The 24020-nt window shown below is 34.1% G+C and overlaps 2 protein-coding genes across 2 annotated transcripts in view; one reads left to right on the forward strand and one right to left on the reverse strand.

Annotated features, from left to right (window-relative positions):
• Positions 1–859: 859 nt before the first annotated feature.
• On the forward strand, positions 860–2389 carry PMCH (pro-melanin concentrating hormone). Its single transcript, XM_053582973.1, has 3 exons — positions 860–1174; positions 1516–1714; positions 2144–2389. Exons 1-3 carry the CDS (start codon positions 935–937, stop codon positions 2191–2193), a joined length of 489 nt encoding a protein of 162 aa, XP_053438948.1. The 5' UTR covers positions 860–934; the 3' UTR covers positions 2194–2389.
• Positions 2390–2502: 113 nt separating this feature from the next.
• PARPBP (PARP1 binding protein) overlaps positions 2503–24020 on the reverse strand; it is a 76124-nt gene continuing 54606 nt past the window's right edge. The window contains exons 7-11 of the mRNA XM_053582966.1: positions 22442–22625; positions 20436–20614; positions 18074–18155; positions 3359–3494; positions 2503–2897 (exon numbers count right to left, since the gene is read on the reverse strand). Of these exons, the coding sequence (XP_053438941.1) occupies positions 2557–2897; positions 3359–3494; positions 18074–18155; positions 20436–20614; positions 22442–22625 (922 nt within the window). The 3' untranslated portion in view covers positions 2503–2556. The remainder of the gene's footprint in view (positions 2898–3358; positions 3495–18073; positions 18156–20435; positions 20615–22441; positions 22626–24020) is intronic.

Here is a 24020-nt window from a genome sequence, read left to right on the forward strand (position 1 = left end):
CAACTACTCAGGAGGCTCAAATGGTAGGATCACTTGAGCACAGAAGATTGAGGCTACAGTGAGCTATGACTATGCTGCTGCACTCCAGCCTGGATGGTGACAGAGCAAGACTCTGTAACTTAAAAAAAACAAACACCATTCTTTTACTCAATGGACTCAAAGTTAGATATTAACTATGAAATATTTCATTAGAAGTTATAAACATATATCATCTAAAATTTATGTTTATGGGGAACAAACATTCTTTTCGTGTACCTCTTATTTATTAATTGCTAAAGCCATCAATAAATATCAGTAAGTATTATCCTTTTGTAAATGCAGAGATAAAATAAACCTGACAGGTCACTTGTTCCTATAGCACGAATGGCTTTCTGTTCACACTGACAGGCATAGGTACTTTAATCACCAAAGACTATATCAAGTATTCATAAGAGTAAATCCTTTTTGAAGATTATGTCAATTTAATCAGGATTAAAAGGAAATAAAACTTTTATCCTTATCATCCTTGAATGAAATAACTTCATTTTTAATATCTTACTTAATCAGAAAATACACAGAAGGAAACAATAATATAGAGAGAGCTTGATGTCCTGTGGTCTTCCCTAATAACACATTTTCAAGAGACTATAATCTACTCAACAGAAAGCATTCTACTCAGGACTTTAATCAGATTCTAAGAAAATTCACACTCAAAATAAACAATATTCCACTAAAACCAAAACAATGTAGGTATTAGCAGCTATACAAAAGGTTAGCCTCAATCTGATGAATCATTTCTAAAATGATGAAAGTATAATTCTTTTATGTGCTTTCTATTCAAGCTGAAAAATATATAAAGGTAGAGAATCATTTACCAAGCAGACTGACTGAGAAATTTTTCTTCATTTTGCATATCCTTCGACTCTACGTGAACGGCAAACTAAGATCGGCAAAAATGAGTCTCTCTTCCTACATATTAATACTAACTTTTTCTTTGTTTTCTCAAGGTATTTTACTTTCAGCATCCAAATCCATAAGAAATTTAGAAGATGACATGGTATTTAATACATTTAGGCTGGGGAAAGCCTTTCAGAAGGAAGATACTGCAGAAAAATCAGTCGTTGCTCCCTCCCTGGAACAATATAAAAATGATGAGAGCAGTTTCATGAACAATGAAGAAAACAAAAATTCAAAGGTAAGTGGAAATGTAACCAATGCAATTTGTCATTTATTTTAATGAAAAGTAAGTGATTTTTATAAATCCTCCAAAAAGTAAAATTGATACCTCTATTTTATAAACAAAAGTATATACAAATAGTCACAGTATGCATTAGAACAACTGATGATATTTCATATATACCAAGTGGTTCTTTCCATCCTGGATTCTTTTTTTCTCCCAATAAACTTGTATCTAAAGTATTTTTAAAGAGTCAAAAATGGCCAGAGCATCTTTGAATTGATCAGTAAGAATATAAAACAGCTGTATTATAGTTCCGTTCCTAATAAGACAGCTAAAAAACAAACTTCTCTTTACAGAACACAGGCTCCAAACATAATCTCTTAAATCATGGTCTGCCCCTGAATCTGGCTATAAAACCTTATCTTGCACTAAAAGGATCTGTAGCTTTCCCAGCTGAGAATGGAGTTCAGAATGTTGAATCAACACAAGAAAAGAGAGAAATTGGGGATGAAGAAAACTCAGCTAAATTTCCCATAGGAAGGAGAGATTTTGACAGTGAGTAGTCTTTTTAAATTTCAGTTCATACATCTTAAAATAGAACTCTTGAGTGACTGAATTTGGACCTAATCGTAACAAAATCAAATAAGACCATGGTTCAATTACAACTGATATTAAGCGATATCTGCCAAAAATGTGGGATTAAAAATAATTTAATTAAGACGGGTGTGGTGCATGCCTATAGTCCCAGCTATTAGGGAGCCTGAGGCAGAAGGATCACTTGAGCTCAAGAGTTGAGACCAACCTGGGCAACACAGAGAGACCCCATCTTTAAAAAAAATTAAAACAAACAAAATGCATTTAATCAGTTATTATAATTTTGGTTTACTCAGAATTAGTTATAATAGAGCCAATCTTTTTTTTTCCTAATACACGTTGTGTGATAAGTATAGTACTTTAAATAATTTAAACTTCTTTTTCCTTCAGTGCTCAGGTGTATGCTGGGAAGAGTCTACCGACCTTGTTGGCAAGTCTAATACCTGTTGGTCCACATCATCTTTCAAGAAAACAACAAAATCATTTAAATGCCAGTGGGAGGAAAAGCCCTTAATGTTACTGTAACTTGTGCATTATTTTAAATGTCTGTTTTAAAAGAAAGCAGTGTTAAGATATATCATTAATCTAAATGATATGCTTTTTCTGTGCATTAAACTTTGTGAAAATCCTGCATAATTATGACTCACTGGTATTTTTGAATAATGCTTAACACAATAACCATACATACACTCCACACCAAAATAATAGAGCATAATCATTTACACATTGAGCTCTTAAAAATTAAGTATGCCTCTGGTGAATAGTTCTACATATGCATAAATCTAAAACATATAAAAGACAATTCATAGTCTAAAAAACCTAGTTAACTTTGTCTGGCCAATAATCAATTTGTTTTTGGTGGTACACTTACTGCCTTTTGCTAGTCTGGCTACTTTGCATTCCAATTTATTCTGTGAATTGTTAGATGTCCTAGGTATCTTAACATTTTTATGCTGAGGTGGTTCATTTCCATTATCACAGAGAATGTTTTCACCATCCAAATCCACCTGTTTCCTTTTTGAGGTTTTATTTCCTGACTGACTACTTGATTTTCTGGATAATTTTTCATTTTTACTCCTGTCCAGATGAACATTTCCAAAGCTTGTTCCAATTGATGATCTTCCAACAGGTGAATTTATACCCTCTGTTATGCAAGATGAAAGGGGGAAAGGAATTATATAATATCTGGCACATTACACATGAGAATTTTACAATAAATTTTATAAATGGCTTTAAAAGTATTTAAAAACTTATCTAAAATAACATAATATCACAAATTGTATGATTAACAAACATAGTTACATTACTATCACATTACTTTTCATTTTACCATGCCACCTCTCTCATCCCTACCAACAAATATTTTTTTGAAGGCATGTTTTAATCCTTAAACAAATGCTACAATTATTTAAACTTAACTGTGTCCTATTCCTACCTATAATTCTGTACTTAGATTTAGCCTTTTAAATAAACTCAGTACCTTTAAAAATACAAATCTTTACACTTCGTAGTATTTTGCAAAAATAATCTAGTTTTACCTAAGTTAAAATCAACTAGTTGACTAAAATTAAATTTTTACTTAATTACTCAAATAAGGTCAATTACCAGAAAGGTCAGTTTCCATGTGAAGAACATGCAAAGGCTTTGATGTGGAGTTAACATTATTCCAATTATCCTTGCTTATCATGCAGTCATCTTTGTAAGTACAAGCAAACTGGGATCTAATTAAGGTTTGTTTCATCTAAAAGAAAGAAGAAAATATGCCATTTATTCATTATTTTGATTTGTTTTTTAATCTAGATAGATAATACACTCTATAGTAACCAAGAGATCATAAAAAATTTTCTTTAAAAATTCCAGTATTCATTGGGAACCTTTAACCTTTTATGTTTCATAGTTTATAAACTCATTCATTGTTAGGGCTGGGATTTTTGTCCTTTTCAGCAATACTAGCTTACACTATAAATTTTTTTTAACAATTATAAAAAATAAATTTTAGACTCTTCATAGATCTTTGTTACATATTCCTCTGTTGGGACTGCTTCAGAGAGTAACTTTAATTACAAAAAGATAATAATATACATGATATACATTATCACAGAAAAATAAAAGTTCTTCATCCCAAGAAATACACAAAACACAACCTTTTTGGAAAAAAATTATCATATAAAATGTAAGAAACTGGGCAGCAACTGTGGCTCAGTGACTAGGGCGCCAGCCCCATATACTGGAGGTGGCATGTTCAAACCTGGCCCAGGCCAAAAAAGAAAACTGCAAAAATTTAAGAAATGGGGGAAGAGAAAAATGCTAAAATGAAAAAAAGAAAGGAGATCAAAGGAAATAAAAACAGAAAAGTAGCGAAGAAACCACAAGATAAAACAAAGTGGTGTTAGAAAGGCATTACTTCTTAAGTATTTAGGAAAACAAGAAAGATGATTCAAGTATATCATTCTTTAAAGATGTGACCAATTGATTTAATGGTCAAAAATGCAAAATATACCCTTTCATTTATCGTCAAATATCAAATAGGAGGGTCTAACTTTCTAAATATGTAAAAAAAAATTAGAAAGATAAATTTAATTCATAATCTTTGAAAAGGGTGCAAAGAAAGTAATTTTAGAAATGTATTCTACAAACATAAAACCAGAGAGCTGTTTTAAGGATAGAAATTAATTTAGAATGAAGTAGCCTATACAGACAATGCAAATTTCTACAATTTTAGCCAATGTATACTCAAGTATAATGAGATTTCTCCAAATAATTAGAAGTCATCTTAAATCCTTTTCAGAAATAGATGAAGTTTAAATTTCAAATAAATTATCCAATAAAGAGGACTTCGATAATTCAAAAATGTGACACTTCAAAGTATAACTACATTGTACTGAACATTACTTACAGAGTAGTTACTGACCCAGTTAATGAAATCTAACAACAGCACAGCATGCATTACATATTCGGTAGTTATATATTATATCATATATTCAGAGATCAGTGCATTAATTCATTCAGTTGTTAGCAAAAATAAAGGCAGTGAAATCTACCAACTATAGTTTAGAAAAAATTAGAATAATCTCTTGTTCAGCTGCTTCATAAAAGCAAGTTTTCTTAAGATACATTTTCTGTCTATAGCGTCTCCATCTCTCAGATCACTAAAAAGTATGTTTCATGTGCTTAAATGAAATATTAGACAACTAGGGTTTATCTTCCTTCTAACCACAAAAATGCACAACTGAAAATAGTGTGAAAAGGTACAATATCAAAAAACTATTTTTGTAAAAAAAAAGTAAAAGAGAGGCTCTTAAAAACAAATGGAAAAGAACACATGATCCCATCTCAGGGTGGGCAAGGGACTCAAAGAGAAACTTCTCTAAAGAAGACAGACGCGGGGCGGCGCCTATGGCTCAGTGAGTACGGGGCCAGCCCCATATATCGAGGGTGGTGGGTTCAAACTCAGCCCCGGCCAAACTGTAACAACAACAACAAAAAATAGCTGGGCGTTGTGGCAGTGCCTGTAGTCCCAGCTGCTCGGGAGGCTGAGGCAAGAGAATCACACAAGCCCAAGAGCTGGAAGTTGCTGTGAGCTGTGTGACGCCACAGCACTCTACAGAGGGCAGTAAAGTGAGACTCTGTCTCTACAAAAAAAAAAAAAAAAGAAGACAGACGCACAATCTACAAACACATAAAGTTCATCATCCTTAATCATAAGAGAAATGCAAATCAAAACTACTTATAGGTATCACCTAACCCCAGTAAGAGTAGCCCACATAACAAAATCCCAAAACCAGAGATGTTGGCATGGATGTGGAGAAAAGGACACACTTCTACACTGCTGGTGGGAATGGACACTAATACATTCCTTTTGGAAGGATGTTTGGAGAATACTTAGAGACCTAAAAATAGACCTGCCATTCGATCCTATAATTCCTTTACTAGGTTTATACCTAGAAGTCCAAAAATCACAATATAACAAAGACATCTGTACCAGAATGTTTATTGCAGCCCAATTCATAATTGCTAAGTCATGGAAGAAGCCCAAGTGCCCATCGACCCACAAATAGACTAGCAAATGTGGTACATGTATACCATGGAATATTATGCAGCCTTAAAGAAAGATGGAGACTTTACCTCTTTCATGTTTACATGGACAGAGCTGGAACATATTCTTCTTGGCAAAGTATCTCAGGAATGGAAGAAAAAGTATCCAATGTACTCAGCCCTACTATGAAGCTAAATTATAGCTTTCACATGAAGGCTATAACCCAACTATAGCACAAGACTATGGGGAAAGGGCCAAGGAAGGGGAAGGGAGGGAGGAGGTGAGGGTAGCGGGAGAGTGATGGGTGGGGCCACACCTACCGTGCATCTTAGAATGGGTACAGGCGAAACTTACTAAAGCCAGAATACAAATGTCTACATACAATAACTAAGAAAATGCCATGAAGGCTACGTTGAACAGTTTGATGAGAATATTTCAGATTGTATATGAAACCAGCACATTGTATCCCTTGATTGCACTAACGTACACAGCTATGATTTAACAATAAAAAAATAATTAAAAAAATACATTTTTAATTAGAAAATGAATAAATGAATAAACAAATGGAGCTACAACCCTCTCACTCCCTCCATGAGTCCCTATGAACAACACTCCCATTATACAACTCTACCATTAGATGCCCTAAAATATGACTGAAGGTTTTAATTAGCCCTTTCTGGACTTTATTGATCCTATAAATAACAAGAATTCTTGCTAATTCTTAACGCAATTAATAAAGCTATTAAAATAAATTATATTAACAAAATTAATTCTGCATTATGTCATATCATTTACTGTAATAGCAGTATCTAAGAACTTTATTTCCATCTGCAAAGCCAGTACTAACCTTTGACATTATCTTTTTAAACATTTATTTTATTATAGTTATTGCTTATAGAGAATTATAAAATTATTGCTTATAGAAAGTTATAAAGAGTACAGTAAGACCATGTAGGCAAATAGAGGCTGATGGCTGGCTTGGATCACTCCTTGTGTACCCAGATAGTGATGGCACCTACAAGTAGTTTAGGAGGCATTAGCCTCCCCACTACAAAGTCTCCATCAGCCCCATCCATAAAACACTCTAAATAAAAATACAACACTAAGGGAACATTTATATACTGTTGGTGGGATTGCAAACTAACACAGCCTTTTTGAAAAGAAGAATGGAGAATCCTTAAAGAGCTAAAAATAGACTTTCCATTTGATCCCATAATTCCATTATTAGGTATCTACCCAGAAAAAAAAAAAATCATTTTACCACAAGGACATTTGCACTAGAGTGTTTATCACAGCTCAATTCACAATTGCCAAGATGTGAAAACAATTCAAGTGTCCATCAACCCATTAATGGATAAATAAACTGTAGTGTATGTATACCATGGAATACTATTCAGCCATAAAGAAAGAGACTTCACATCTTTTGTATTTACTTGGATGGATTTGGAGAACCTCCTCCTAAGGAAAGTATCACAAGAATGGAAAAGCAATCATCCAATGTACTCAATATTAATATGAAACTAGTAGATGAACAACAAAGCCCACACAAAAGAAAAACACAATTAAATTCAAGAAGGGGAGGAAGAAGAAGGGAGGGGATTTGGTATGCTCTCATTTAATGGGCACAATGCAGGGGTATGTGGCACACGTCCCAGGTAAATGGCTCCACTACAACTTGAACTTTACCTAACAAACACAAACAATGTAACCTTAATCTATCATTATATTAATCTGAAATTTAAAAAAATAAATAAATAAAAATAAAATAAGTGACTACTGCAATCCCTTACAATAACATCTATCTATGGTGTGGATGGTCACAGAAAAGGAACAATTGAGTTTATTACTAATAGATCAATAAAAAAAAGAAAAATATAATACTAAATAATAACTATATTATTGAGGTGAGATTTTTTTAATCTCATATTTAATATGAATAAAAATTTGAGAAAGCCTTATTTTTATTAACTTTTAACACACAATCTAAGTAAAAATCTATGTTTGTGATGTAAATGTTTGCAATGTACAATCACAATATAAGCACCACAGCTCTCCTTACAACTAGATTTCCTGTCTTCAGGCCACCCTCTAGAAAAATTCTAGACCCCTCAGTGACCATCAAACAATCTCAGAAAAATAGTTATATGGCAATGGATTCTTAAAGTACTGAGAACAGGTTCAGCTGTAAAAGGAAAACAATCAACCATTTTATTTATCATCAAAAATAATACTTATAAAATCTATGAAAACACGAGAAAGAAATAATAAAAGAAACAACTATGGTGACCTTGGAATACTTATATTCAAAAGACCTAACTAAGAATAGTTATATTGACAGAGTTTTTTTCTTTTCATAAAATATTACATGTGTTTTCTTTTCCCTGCCCCATATAAAAATCTCTTTTTTATCAATCACCACTTATTAAGTCCCAACTATGTGACAGGCATAGTATACTAAAGAGATGACTAGGATGCCTTCCATAATCACAAAAACTTTTCATAAGATGAAAATGGCTGGGGATAAACAAAGTCCTGCGTTTAAGTTCAAAAATATCAATTACAAATGTATAAAGAGAACTTGATGTAAAAACAACATATGAAAAAGACCTGGAGACTTTAACTGATCATGACCTTGGCTAGAGCCCATAGGGTAGTGGTCAGCTAAGAAAGAATCACAAAAAGACAAGATGATGTGATAGGAAAAGGACCAGTGCCATCAAAAGACCTAGCTCCTATACTGACCTTATTATTTATTAACTGGATAATCTTAGACAAACCACTAGATCTCTCATTCATTCTACACTTAAATGGGAATAATATATACCTCAGAGAATTATCAGAATTACACGAAGTAAAAAAATATGAAAGGACTCTATAAACTCTAGAGATCTCTGCAGATTCTATGCAGTTATTATTGCAATAACATACAGGAAAAGGGTATTCCTATAAGAATAAAATCTGTTGAATTAGATCTCTCAGGACCAGATCAACTGTAAAATGACTGTAGGATGGCAGCTCAAAAAATGAACTTACAATCAGCTTCTTCATTCTAATTATTAAAACAATGTAAGCTACACTGGCTTATATTTATAACTTAAAAGAGTTTGCTTTTCCTTTGTTCATGAAAGTTGAATTTTTCTGTACAAGATTAGTGGCTACACAGAATTGAGATTACTTCCTGTTGCAAATCTTCCAAATCTCTCTGTGTATTTGATTTGGAATCACAAATAAGCAAAACAATTCCCTCTTGAAAGTGCTTTTGAAGTACTAAACAACTAAGAATAATGTCCAGATTCATACATGGCTGTTAAAATCATTTCATGTTCAAGTCACATGAGAGAAAAGGACTGAAAGTTTTCCTTTGTAGAGAAATTTCCCCCACGTTGGAAAGATTTCTATCCACAGTAAAATTGCAATGAACTTCAAACCTGCCAAGAATTGGAAAAGTCCTTTTGCCACAAGCTCTTGTTAAACTGAAATTATTAGTAAGTTCCCAGTTTGAGGAAAATAGTACTTCACATAGGAAAACCTGACTCCAGTTAAATTAAGATGAATGAGTCAAAACAATGAAAACTCAGACATGCTCAGAGCGTCTCATATTAATAAGAAAATGAAACTCCCAGCCCCCATTACATGGATAAATACATTAAAAAGGAAAATTATTCTCAATATATCTATTAAGTATGTAACTAAAAATATTCTAAATCACATTTTCAACAAGATAGAGATTTAGTATCCTTAACAGCATATAAATTTGTAAACATCAAATAATCCATTTCCTCATCAGTGAAATTTCATTTACTCTGCTAAATAACAGAAAGAAAATATTTTGTCCTTATTAGTAATATTATCTTTTTATGACTTCTCATTATAATTACTATGCCTTTATTTACTCTCTGGAAATAATATAAACATTAAAGTCAGACACCAAAATATAAACCCTTGTTCTGTTAATTACTACCTGTATGATCTAGAAAATGATGTCTTCTAACACTTGAGATGGAGTATGTGGGATAAGGGAGACAAAATGTCAACTATAAACACCTTATACTTAGTAGGTACTCAATAAATCCTGACCCTTATTTCAGCCAAAATAAATTCAATTTTAGTTTACCTTAACACAAACATTCCCTTTTCATTCTAATGGAAAATCCTGCTTACTCTCTTCAAGTCTTTGCTTAATGTCACCTTCTCAAGGAGATCTCTACTTATTATCCTATTTAAAACCAAAACACACACTAAGGAACTCAGTAGCCACTCCATAGCATGATAACCTTGTAATATGCTCTGTACTTTACTTGTTTATTTTGTTCATTGTCTGCTTCTCCCAACTCAAATATAAATTCCATGAATAGCAAAAACCTTAGAGTGTGGCAACTAGTGACTGGCTCTGGCCCTCTCTTCCCTATAGGATGAGGAGCTCACAGCACCTCATACATGCCCACCAAGAGAGCATGACCCACCTTTTAGATCCTGTTGCAGGTACTTAGGACCCCTGGGCACTGACCCAGTGCTGGCCTCTTCCTCTATGCTCAAGAGCTGACCTCTATGGCAAAAGTATTACAAGGTGGGTGGGGTAGGGTGGAGTGTCCTTCAGAGAAGGAAACAAAACCAGGTTTGAAGCGTGTTTGGGGGAAGGCCAGGGCGTTTCCATTTACATTCCTACATCGCAACCACGCAAGTATTTGGGAAAATTATGTCCATTAGAGCAGAGTGTTTTGCCTGTTTTGTTCACTGTTCTATCTCCAGCACCTAGAGCAAAACCTGGTATCCAAGAGGTACTTAATGTTTGTTGAATTAATTATAGAAGTAAAACTATAACAGACTAACAAATGTATGCAAGCAGAAGCTACGAGGAAACAAAAACCATGAATAAGAGAAAGCTTGTAGGTAGAAATAATGTACAGAATAGACTGTTTTCCTTAGTATAGTGTAAGGAAATCACATGATACAGAAATGAGAGAGGCAGACTAGCAAAGAATAATTAAATCACCCTAAAGAAAAATAGGTACAGAAAAATAGAGTAAACTCTACTCTGTTCAACTGGGTAAGAAAACCAGTTGGTACACAACTAAGACAGAAACACTCATGCAGAGAAAAGCTAAATCACAGTTAAGTACAAAGAACCAAACAGTTGAAGTCCTTAAGCCTCTTTGTATCCACCATTCACTCTTGGGTTCTTAAATATTTTGTCTTTTTCAGGTTCTTATGTACATATTCTAATAATAAACCCCCACAAAATACTATTCCATTCCTTATAACCGTAAAAGGCACACTTTTCCTTATCCTTGCCAACACATTATTTATTCAGCTACCCAACACACTTCTCTTTACATCACCAAGGCAATTTAATACTTTCATCATTGGGTTGTTTGTTGAAATACTCTATTCCATTCTCTCTGCCTATTCAAACCCGATTTATTCTAATCTCTTGTGGTCTAAGCACCATCGCTCTTTCCATCTCCTCTACTTAATGTGGATCTCTAGTTATTACATTTATGTATATCTTTAATTCACTAGAACGATACTGTTTAATATGCTAGCCACGTATTTACTTAAAATTAAATAAAATTTAAAATCCAGTTCTTCAACTGCAGTGGCCTTCTTTCAATTGCTTGATAGCCACATGTGGCTAGTGACTACAGTGACAGACAGCACCAACACAGAACATTTCCATCACTGTAGGAAGTTCTACTGGAGAGCAGTACTCCAGAATAAAGCTCTACAATCTATGTCTTGTGCAGATGGATTCTCAAAGGACTCTGGGACATTTTTTTAGTTTGCTGGATCCATAGATTTAAAACACATATGAAACCTTATAAAGGAAACCATTTGTTTCTCCTGTTAACTGATCACTTGGTGTGAAAAGACCGTCCAACCTTTGGAAAAAATCACAATTACTGTATCTTCAAATATAGTTTCAACCCTATTTTCTCCTCTCATTCTGTGCCTCCAATTAGGCATATGTTAGACTTTTTTCCTGTGTCTCTTCTATTTTGTTTTTTTAGTGTTTATTCTTCCTTTGGTCCAGTTTGGATTTTTTTTTTTTCATTCCATCTTCAAGTCCACTTATCCTACCTAATGCTGCTTCTGGTATGATATTAAACTCATAATAAGTTCTTAATTTCAGATGTTTTTACAGTTCTAGAATATCTATTTGGTTTATAGATTTTAATTTTCTGTTGGAATACTCCGATTTTCATATATTTGAACATCTTTTCTTCTAATTACTTGTACATGTTAACTTCTTTTTGACTCCTTAGCAGCTAATTTCAATATCTGCATCTTTTGTGAATCTGCCTCCAACACTAACAATGCAGGCAGATTCATTTGATTAAGGAACAAATCTTCTGCCTCTTTTCATGTTCAGTTATTTTATTTCATTCCGGATATTGCATATAAAGGAACTATAGAGGCTCCAGATGACCTCTTTCATCAAGAAGGGTTCTCCTTGGATGAAAACTTTAAAAAAAAAAAAAAAAAAGGGTTCTCCTTTTCTTTGTGAGGCAGAGTGAAGGGCTGATAACCTCAATACTGAGCTGGATTAGAGCTACACTGCAGTTTTCATAACTCACATTTGACTTCTGGTTTTTACTTCCTCCTTAGCTATCTCCTTAGGTATGTCCCCCCAAGCTTTCAACTGAGCCTGGTGAGGATCTCTGTGCCTTTGGCATGGAAGTCTGGAGTATTCAGGTTGTTTTTCAGGGATTTTTATGCTCTGCTCTTTGCCCTCCCAGCTTACTTTATTTCCAAATGTGGCAAATACCACGAAAAAGGAGACCAGCCATGTGTTTGAGGCTGGGCAGCTCCTCAAGCAGAGTCGTGTCTTCCAAATACCTTAAGACAAAAGGTGATTTTGGTCTACCATTCTGAGGTTCCTGGCCTCCCACACAACAATGAAATTCAGAATATGTGTCCTAAGTGAAAGAATTGCATGCATATAGGGCTCCTAAAATTTCTTAACTGTTACCAGCCTCTCAAGATACCCAAAAGTTTTATTGGTTTCTCTCTGCCTTGATAGAGTTCATATTGGCTTTCATCTTTTCAGAGATAGTTGTAGCTGAAAATTTACAATTTACCTTTTATTTTTAAGCTTCAGGGGGCCAACGTCAATCCTCAATTTACACCCAAAACTGGCACAAAAAAAAAAAAATCCCAGTGGAAAAAAAACAGCCAATAATAGACTGCTCCTCAAAAGGACTTTATCCTTTCCAGATTTTTAGTTTATTTCAACTCCTTTCATTACATAGCTCCCCTTTGTCTTTAAAATATACTGCTCCCAATTTATCTGTCTTTTATTGTTTCATTATTGTAGCAGAAATGGTGTTTTGCCATGACCTATCATATCTCGCTTAGAAATGAAGTCTCCAAGTCTGTGACTGACTACTTGATTCTGTTCCTTCTTTCTAAGAGCATTGTATTTTCTCCTGAGAAAATATTCCTTATTTTTAAGACTGTATATTTTGTTATCCCTCAATTTTCCATAGCCTTGGGAATATAGGAGAGCTAATCTGAGGAATCAGTATTCTGAATTTCTACGTTCTGCATGCTCTTCCAAGAGTTATATATGCTGTAAGAAACTTCACTCCATCTATTTAGGTATTACATTTCATTAAAATGGGAGGAGACCTTTTGGAAAATTTCCCCAATTCAGCATGAAGCACTAGAGCCTTCACTTCTCTCACTGTGTAAATCTCAGGGTTCATCTTCCACTTTTTGTCCACATTACTATCCAGTTGCCACTTCTACTATTTTTCTGACAAGTAAGGAAAATAATAAGGAAACACACTTAGTTGGCTTCTCAGCTTTGAAAATATTAGTGGTAATTCTCAGAATTTTGCTAACTTACTAGTACTATATCTGGAAAGTGGGACTAGATAAAGTTGCTAACTCATTGCGCCTCTTCAGTCTGAAATCTTTTGGTTTCTTTTCTTGGCTATCATTCTTGAAGAGCATCACATCTGATTACATTATTCTATGTTGTTTGCATTCGGTGATTTTTTTTAGTTTTTAGTATTTTATATTCATTTTAAGTACCAAGGGAAGAACATTCTATGAGTTAAACTCAATCCACCATTTTAATTAGGATGTACTCCAAGTTTTCTAGCACCCTAGGGCAGTGATTTTCAATCAGTGTGCCGTGAGAGGATCTTAGGTGTACCATAAAAAATTTTAAGGACCATTAATTAAATTACTTTCAAAAGAAGTTCAAAACATAGTAAGTATATTCTTTTTTTTTAACTTTTCTTTTTTTTTGATCAACTTAAGTGCGCCACAGAAGTTTAACTATAGGTTCAAGTGTGCCATCAGATAAAAAAAAAAAAGGTTGTGGGGGGAGGATGTGTGGAGGGAGGGTGATTGGTGGGATTACACCTATGGTGCATTTTACAAGAGAACATGTGAAACTTACTAAATGTAGAATATAAATGTCTTAACACAATAACTAAGAAAATGCCAGGAAGGCTATGTTAACCAGTTTGATGAAAACATTTCAAATTGTATATAAAACCAGCACATTGTACTCCATGACTGCATTAATGTATATAGCTATGATTTAATAAAATACAAAAAAAGAAAGAAAATATGAACAAAGGAAAGATGATCTGAAGACACAGGGAGAAGAAGGCCATCTGGAAGCTAAGGAGAGGTGCCTGGAGCAGAACCTTCCCTTATTGCCCTCAGAAGGAACCAAGACTACCAATACCTCAATCTTGGCCTGTTAGACTCAATAGTTATGAGAAAATAAAGTTATGTGGTTTAAGCCAAAAAAAAAAAGGTTGAAAAACACTGTCCTGTGGTTTAATGTAAATATCTAACTAAGAATGTTCTAATACCATAAGCATTGGACTGCCTGGCTGCTTACGAAAGTAATGGAGTTACAGCCAGCCTAGTTTTTCACACTGAGTCCTGATTTTTACTGTCCCAACAGCTCCAGTATTTTCCTGAATATTCACTTAACATCTTTAAGTGAATAAATGATGATTATTCTGATACATATGTAATATAGTAAAAAAATTAAGACTCAAAATGAGGAAACACCTTTTAGTCGTATCTGGTATGCGAAATACACCTAAGGTGATTAACAAGGATTTAAGGAGGTAAGTATCTCCTTTAAAAAATCATTTTAAAAAAGGTATAAGGAGACTTAATAACTTATTTAAAGTGCTTGGAAATTGGGAGTAAGAAATGAGTAGAAAATGTTATGTAAAAGCTCTATAAAAACCATGAAAGTTCAAGAAGAATCTTCTGTTTCCTTCACAAGAAAATTTATTTGACCATCATACACAAGTTTCCTAATATCCTACAGTAGGAAATAGAAGTTGAGGACCTAAAATGAGTATGTTAATAAAGTTTTCAAAGCAGTTTCATAAAATTTTTTCATCAGGAGCACCTATTTCTATTTATGAATGAGCAAATTAAAACCTAAGAGTTAATTTGCCCCATAAAATGACATGGATATTTAACAATCAAATACATTGAAATTCTAAGTTCTTGGTTGTTCTCTACCTTTGAAATACTCACTCTATGACAGTATTTCAAGTGTGAGTGTACAGTGTTTCCATGACTAAGAAAAAAAGAACTGTATGGCAAGAAGCAAAAGTAATAGAGTAATAAGGTAAAAAGCTGCTAAACTACTTTTCTGTAGTTACTTGGTTGTAAATATTGGCAACATTTTTGGTGATTCCAACAAATTCTCTACCTGGGTGTGGTTCAGCTGTATACTTGAGAAACTAATTATGTCCATATTTTGCTGTTATAGAGAGTACCATAAAACATAAACACCAATTCTTTTCTTCGTCTATTGACATTTGATTTCAGAGCAGTGTAGACAAAGCCAGCTGCACTGCTAAGTAAAGAAAGCAATGTAATTATAATCACATTAGTATTTAATCATGTTTCTGCAAACTGTTAAAAATATTCCGTGGTAGTTATGAGATTTTGGATAAGGTACTTTCTCAGAATTTTGGTTTCCATATCTGTAATTGAGCCTGAATTAGATGCTCTCTCGTCTATTTCCTAACTTTCTAAATTTCTCTATATATTGTATAGTAATTAGTTGACTCTTAACCAATTTCTTAAAAAAAACCTCCTCATTCTTCAGATAGGCTTTTTCATTTTGATTCACTTAGTTCTAAGAAAATATCTCAACTATTTTAAAATCAAAGTAATAAAGCTTGTCATTACCCATAGCAAGGAAAAAAATTAAAGAATTTATATAAATACATTTGCTTCTAGTCTAGTCCAAAGGATAGATGGATGCCTTAAAAAAAAAAAAAAATCTTACCACTTTACTATAAATACTTACAGTAGTGTAACAAAAAGTTAACAAATTTTATTCACAGAAAAATTGTGAGCATATATATAATATACACATACACCATGGAGCTCTACTCAGCCATAAAAAAGGAATTAATGTCTTTTGCAGCAATTTTGATGGAAGTGGAGACCATTATCCTAAGTGAAGCAAATATCTCAAGAACAAAAAAACAAACACCACTTGTACTCGCCAATTAATTTGGAACTAACCTATGGGCACACACGGCCGCAGAGAGAAGTAAAAATCATTGGAAAGCAAGGAGAAGAAAGGATAGGTAAAAACCTACGTAGCTGGTACAGTGAACACTCCTAGGGTGATGGTCATGCTAATAGCTGTGACGTAAGCATCACAAAAGCTATCCATGCAACAAAAACATTAGTACCCACATAACATTTTGCAATTAACTTTTTTTTATTAAATCATAGCTGTGTACATTAATGCAATCATGGGGTACAATGTGCTGGTTTTATATACAATTTGAAATGTTTTCATCAAACTGGCTAACATAGATGGTTTGGAGCTGAACACACATCAACCCTGCTGCAACCCCAAGGATACAAACAAAAGGTACAAAATCCACTGCCAAGAGGAAGGGAGTCCCCTCCCCCAGGAGAACGGCTCACAGTATACTTTCTGCAAACAAGCCAGCAGAGTTTAAACGTCCTTCCATTTTATCCCACGGGAGAGACCCTCCTTCCCCTACTAGGATGCCATGGTACTCTCCTGCCAGGCATAAAACTGTATAAAACTGAAATTAAAATTTAAAAAAATTTCACAATGGCTGGATATGGCATCTCACACCTATGATCGCAAAAATATAGGACCGGTTAAGGCTAGGAGTTTGAAATTAGCCTGGGCAATATGGCAAGATCCAATCTCTTTCAAAATAAAAATAAAAATAAACAACATTTATTAAAAAAAAAAAAAAAATTAGGCCTCATGGCACATGCCTGTAGCTCCAGCTATTTGGGAGGCTGAGGTGGGAGAATTCAGAAGTTTGAGGCAACAGTGAGCTATGTTGCACCACTGCATTCCAGAATGAGAGCCTCCCCTTTAAAAATACCTCAATGATGTATCCCACAAACACCATTATCCAACAGAAACCAATAGAAAGATAAGACTTATTAATAAATAAACTAAATAGGTGTATGGTATATAGATGAAACAGGTGGTTAACTAAAAATTTTGCTAATTTGAACTAAATTTCCAAATGGGAAAATTAAGGGCATACAAAAGTTACAGTTTTCTGTTGTATCAAGATGAATACTTATTTGATAATTTAAGGATAATAATAAATACAATTTTTAATAAATTCTCAACTATATGAGAGTGTTTGGCACATTGTAGACATTCAAAAGTACATTGAATAAATGAATAAGTTAAAACCACATTTCTTTTTGAAAACTAAGACCAAGAAAAGTTTAAATGCACGAAGAAACACATTATTGACTACTAATAGGCACAAATGTTTCATATGAAGACAGGAAAACTTAGTTCAAAGTAAATGAAACTATAAATAACATGTCTAGACAAGAACAATACGAAATATTACCTCCAACTAAAATTAAGTATATTCTGACATTATACAATTATATGTGTATCTTTACACAGGAACAAATTTACAATTACATAGTTTCTCAAGATTCAGTTTAAAATATTAGAAATATAAATGAGAAAGTCATGTCTTCTCATTTCCCCTTCATTCATTCAGCGGATATTTTTTCAACATTTACAATAGCAACTGATTATACCTTCCCTTTTTTTAGATCCAGTGGATTATATAAGCCAGAAACAAATTAGTTAAGTGTGTACAAAAAGAAAGTCTCTGTATGTCACAACTCATTTTCCATTTAATTCCTACTGTGCCATATACAATGTACATTTACAGTGCTAGCTCAGCTTTTATTTGTTTCTTCTAAAAATAAAACAATGTTTACCATTTTCATGGCAGTACATTAAGTTATACCTTAATCTTTTTCTCTTGTATTGATTTATGGATACGTTCTCTTAAGGGTTTCGTCAATGACTTATTCACTTGGGTAGGAGATCTATGTTCAAAAAAAAAGGGCAAAAAGTTATTGTTGTGCTTTGAATGTTTGTTCACCTCCAAAATTCATGCTGAAATTAATCCCCCAATTCTATTGCAGATGCTGCTCGATTTACTATGGGGTTACAGCCTAATAAATCTATAAGTTGAAAGTATCATTAAGTCAAAAATGCATTTAACACACCCACTAAACATCACTTAGCATAGCCTACCATAAACATGGAATTAGTTGGAATTAGCCCATTACAATGTTAGTTGGGCAAATCATCTGGCAACACAATACTCTGTACAGTATCAATTGTGTATACTCATGATTGTATGGCAGACTGACAGCAGCAGCAGGCTGCCTCTGCCCAGCATTGTGAGAGAGTAGCATACTACATATCGCTGGCTTGGAAAAGATCCAAATGTAAAATTCAAATACACCCGTTTGCATTTTGCACTACTGAAAGCAAGACGGGTCACCAGAAGCTCTATTGGAGCCACCCGTGAAAATTCAGCCAGGGTTCTTGCTCTTGTCCTATCTGCTCAAACTGGCACTGGAAATAAGGGCCTCAATATGTGCCACCAATGTTTCCACGAGGACATCAGTTTCTTTCAGTTGGACTACATGACCTTCCTTGAATTGATTATCTGATGCACCCACTGAAAGAAACCATGCCAGCTTTTTGTATATAAAATAAATTTAAAATAAAATAGAAGAAAATTCAAAATACAGTTTCTACTGAATGTGTATAGTTTTCACATCATTATAAAGTTGAAAAATCATTACATAAAACCATGATTAGTTGGGGACTATCTGTAGTATTAAGAGGTGGGGCTTTTAAAAGGTGATTCGATCATAAGGGCTCAGCCCTCTGGAACAGAATCAGTGTCCTTATAAAAGGGCCTGAGGGAGCCCATTTGGTATTGTTTGCCCTCTTCCCTTTGCAGCCATGTGAAGATGCAGCAAAAAGGTATCATCTGTGAGGCACAGGCCCTCACCAGGCATTGAATCTGCCGGCACTTTGATCTTAGACTTCCAGTCTTCAGAACTACGGGAAATAAATATCTCTTATTTAAAAAGACGTAGTCAAAATAGGTATATAACAACCTTCTAAAAAGTATCTCCAGTACAAAAAAAGAAAAGATCAAAGAGTGGAATGATTTTGTGAAAATTCTCTACAACGCACTAAATACAATACAAAATGGTTGCTCTAAAATTTTTAATGTGAATATTCCCTTAACTAAAAATATCAGCTATCTACTCAATAACAGAACTAACAGTTGTTAAAACTGGAGAACATCTGCTATCCACTGCATTGTATTCTCCCAAAATATATGATACATGTTGAAGCCTTAATCCCCAAATGTGATTGTATTTGAGTAGAGTCCTAATCCGATAGGACTATTGGCCTTAGAATAGGAGGAAAAGAGAGAGAGAGAAAGAGACATTTCTCTCTCCATGTGCACACACTAAGGAAAGCTCATCTAAACACAAGCAAAGGTTAGTCACTTGCAACCCAAGAAAAAGCCCTGACCAGAACCCAACCATGCAGGAACCCTAATCTCAGACTTCCAGCCCACACAGAAAATACATTTCTATGTGTTAAGCTGCTCAGTTTATGATATTTTGTTTTGACAGCCTGAATAAAATAAGGCAGTATCAAACATCTTACACTTTATGCCAGCATTAATTTAGTAAATATTTTTCTTCAGATGTGAGGAAGAGCTAGTAAATGTCAATATGATGTTAATTTGGCCTATATGCTTTCTCCTATTCATAGGCAGAATACTATTCAAATACTATCTCCTATTCAAAGTTAGGATACTGTTAAAAGCGACAGTTGTGTGGGTTGAGATAATTTGACTGAAAACATTCAGCAAGGTTCTTGACACATAGCACAGCAAATACAGTAAGACCTCTTTAAGTTGACCACCCAAGGGACTGTAACAAACTGGTCAACATATGGAGGTGGTCGATATAAGGAAGGAGGCCTGCTTTACTATTTACATGTCTGGTCTATGAAAATTAAGTCAACTTCAGAAAGTGGTCGACTCTGAAGGTTATACTGTATTTTTCAAAACAAAAAATAATACTGAAATCAAAAACATTTGCCATATCTCAAAAATATTATCTCTTTTATATATATTCTCTTTACCTTCAAATGTTCAATCTACCTTCACCTAATTTTTTCTCTTCACATTTTTCTATGATTTCCAAGTTTCCCACCATAAGCATACACATTTTTTATAATTCTCTATAATTAATATTTATATATATAACTTCTACATTACTTACCTAAAAAGTGTAAGAATAGAAGTTCCATTATGGTAAGTTGTATTTTCATCATCATATAAAAGCTCTGCTTTGTTTTTGGTAGGAGCACTGGCTGCTTCTTCATCCAAAAGAACTAGTAAAGTCTTCACAGTATCTCTGCCACAATATGCAGTGCCATGGTTTATGGCATGAGATTTTGGCTAGAAGAAAAAATAATTTTAAGCAAATGTAATAATTACCCTGCTGTGTGAATTGGGCACATTTTCCCATTTCACGTACCACTGCTCTCATTCCTCTATTGTGGAAATAACAAAAGAAATTGCCAAAAAGAAGTGGCTGTAAGGCATATGGACATTTCTCTCTTAAGCCATTACATAATCAATCTTATCAAAATCCAGATTCATAAAAATAGATGTCTTTTAAAGAAAACATTAGGCTCTAGTCAAAATAATATTAGGCTTTGAATCACAAAAATTTAGCCACTATCTAGCCATGTGACCTCAGCCCCATGACTTAACCTCTCTGTGTATTTTTTCTCTTACACCAAAGAGGAATGGGTTCTAATGATCTGAATACCAACCTCACAAAAGATCTAATCAAATGCAAAAATGAAAAAGTAGTTGACATTCGTTCATGCAATAATCATTGATAAGCATATACTCCATCTTAAGCACTATGTTTGAAGTTAAAATTATGAAGGTGAAAACCACTGCCTTTGAAGAACCCACCTTAAGTCTCAACCTTAAAAAGATAAGTAACCAAATAATTGCATTACAGAATGTTAAATGCTATTTCTAATAGAAGTATACAAGGGTGCCCTGGGAGCACACAAAAAAGATCAATGAAGCTGGACTCAAAGATGGCTGCACAGGAAGAGACACAGAAGTGGGAGAGAGCATGGCACTTCCAGGGATCAGGTAGTGTGACATGGCTGAGGAACAAGGATAAAACCTGAGAAAGCTTTGTATACCATGCAAAGAAATTTTAAGTTGATCTGTTAAAGATATAAAATCTCTTGCTTAATTACACAAGGAAATAAAATAAGCCTATTTGGACTTTTAAAAAATGTCAGTGATAGCAATGTGTTAAAAATATTACGGGGTAAGGCTGTTATCAAAGCTGGAGAGAGGGCCGCAAATTAAAAACCAGTTCAGAAATGAAGGGGGCCAAATTAAAACAGTAATAGTAGAGATAAAAAAGCAGGTTAAATAGGGATAGCTGGAATAATCTAGTGATTATACAGATGAATAGAAAGACATATATAATATAATATTACATACAGATACATGTGAGCATAAACTCTGAAGGCATTTCTGGCTAGTTGTGTGTACTGTATAACTCTGGGGAAGGTGCTTTACCTCACTATGCTTAAGTTAAACTCATTTATACCACATACTCCAAAATTCTGTTCTAGGGTTAAAAACATAGTTAATCTCTCCTTTGATACTATAGGATAGAATCTATTCCATGTATTTGATCATCTGTGTAAAAGTATCAAGCTAGGGGCAAATGTTCTGGGAACATACAGTTAAAAGGTTGCAGTATGGGGAAAATTCAGTTGCAGTAGAGTGGTAATGGAGGTAGAAAATAAGATCTCATAGATATTAAAGAAAAAGTAAATTGCTGATGAAAATCATTTCTAACAGGTCTTTTGCTGTCCTATAGTGTTTAGTATTGAGGTCAGAACCAGAGAAACCAGGCTCCTATTTTATAACTGAATAAATGGGAAAGTAATTGCTTTTTAAGAATAATTATTGAAAAATCACAAAATACCTTAATATCCTCCAAGGGATACTGGCAATTATCCAATGCCTCACTTTAACAAATACAGACAATTTGGCCCAAGGATGTTATGATTTACCCATGTTGAACATAATCCTATATAATCCTATTGAGAAATTTAAATTTTCAACATCATTTTAGAACACACTCTTCTGACATAAGTAGAAATAGTAAATCATATCTACAATAAATAGAACAGATAATGTTTTGTATAGGAGGATAATGAAAAATAAGAAGCTCATTACCCGTGCAGGACTGATGTCAGTGGTGCTAACAGCTACACCTCCTTGTTGAGAATTGATAATATTTTTAATCCTCAAATCCAAATCCTCGGCAACTTCCTCTACTGCTTTATAAAAAGGATCCCTGCTGTTATGGCCTTTAATTAGCTGCATCTTTATCACTGACAGTATTCGACCCCCTGCAATGCTGAAAATAGAAGTAAGATTGCTTTTATAATAGTATTGCAAATTACAACATGCTTATAAGCTTGAAAACAAAATTCTCAGAGTTAATCAACACTTTCCAAAGAATATAGCTTTGATCTTATAAATCAAACAATAAAGCATTTAAGAAAAGATGAGACTCATTAGAAACACAATTTAAAAAGTTTGTCTAAAAGCAAGTCACTTCAACAAGTTAAGCTGCTTCTTCCTTGATTTGAACACTGAAGGAAAATAATTTAGTTATATACAAAATCAGATAATGAATTCAGATATAGTTGTATACATGCAATATATTTAAAATACAGACTTTTAGATACGACAAAAATAACAAAAACAGCTACCTTTCATTGAATACCTAGAATCTTACATTAACTTAATCATAAAACCAATTCAATAAATTAGTATTATTACTCCTAAATCAAGGTGAGAAAATTAAGTCTCATAAAGGTTAAATAGCTTGTCCAAGAATTCATGATATTCTGGACTGAGGCAGGGAGGAAGGAGACTGTCCTGAAACACATAAGATACCGCATATCTAATAAGGGAATGATTATACATGAAAGAGGAAATTAAGCAAGTTAGTACCGACCCAAAGCAAACCAGAGATTGGACCAACTGTGGCCAACAGAGAAGTGTTTTGAAAAACCTGAAATCAATATTATTTAGACCAACCCTGAACCTGAAAGAATCTGGTTTAGCTCCTGCTCTATAGGACTGATACAGGACCAAAGTGAGAAACATATAAGAGGAAAAAAAAAAAAAACATATAGGAGGAATTTGGGGCCATTTTAAGGAAAAACTTAAAAGATGTCCAATAATAGTAGAAGACTATTCTCTTTTGAGTCATGAAATCCCTATCCCTAGTGGTATCACACTGTACAGTGCCAAAGGAGAAACTGGTCCAGTCTGACTATGAACCATGAAGTCAGGCTGCCAAAGCACAAATGGCAGCTCGGACACTTTCTACCTTGAGTATGCTATTAGACTTCTCTTTTGTAATGGCACAAAGGAAATTATAAATAAATTTTTCACTCTCGCTGCTTTATTGCAAGGCTTTATGTTTTATTTTATTTTTTTGAGACAGTCTCACTATGTCGCCCTTGGTAGAGTGCAGTGGCATCATAGCTCACAGCAACCTTAAACTCTTGGGCTCAAGCGATTCTCTTGCCTTAGCCACCTGAGTAGCTGGGACTACAGGTCCACCACAATGCCCAGCTATTTTTAGGGACAGGGTCACGCTCTACCTCAGGCTGGTCTCAAACTCGTGAGCTCAGGCAATCCACCCGCCTTGGCCTCCCAGATTCTTAGGATTTCAGATGTGAGCCACCTGTGCCCGGTCCGGTTTTATGTTTTAGAGAAATGCCAAATTCCCTAACAA

The sequence above is a fragment of the Nycticebus coucang genome, chromosome 3 (genome assembly GCF_027406575.1).
Source record: "Nycticebus coucang isolate mNycCou1 chromosome 3, mNycCou1.pri, whole genome shotgun sequence".
NCBI classification, from domain to species: domain Eukaryota; kingdom Metazoa; phylum Chordata; class Mammalia; order Primates; family Lorisidae; genus Nycticebus; species Nycticebus coucang.

Excerpts from the sequence above, each read along its gene's own strand:
- PMCH (XM_053582973.1), top strand. The coding sequence starts at position 935 with ATGAGTCTCTCTTCCTACATATTAATACTAACTTTTTCTTTGTTTTCT. Across the intron at positions 1,175-1,515 it reads AAGAAAACAAAAATTCAAAG|AACACAGGCTCCAAACATAA; the intron begins GTAAGTGGAAAT and ends TTCTCTTTACAG. Across the intron at positions 1,715-2,143 it reads AGGAAGGAGAGATTTTGACA|TGCTCAGGTGTATGCTGGGA; the intron begins GTGAGTAGTCTT and ends TTTTTCCTTCAG.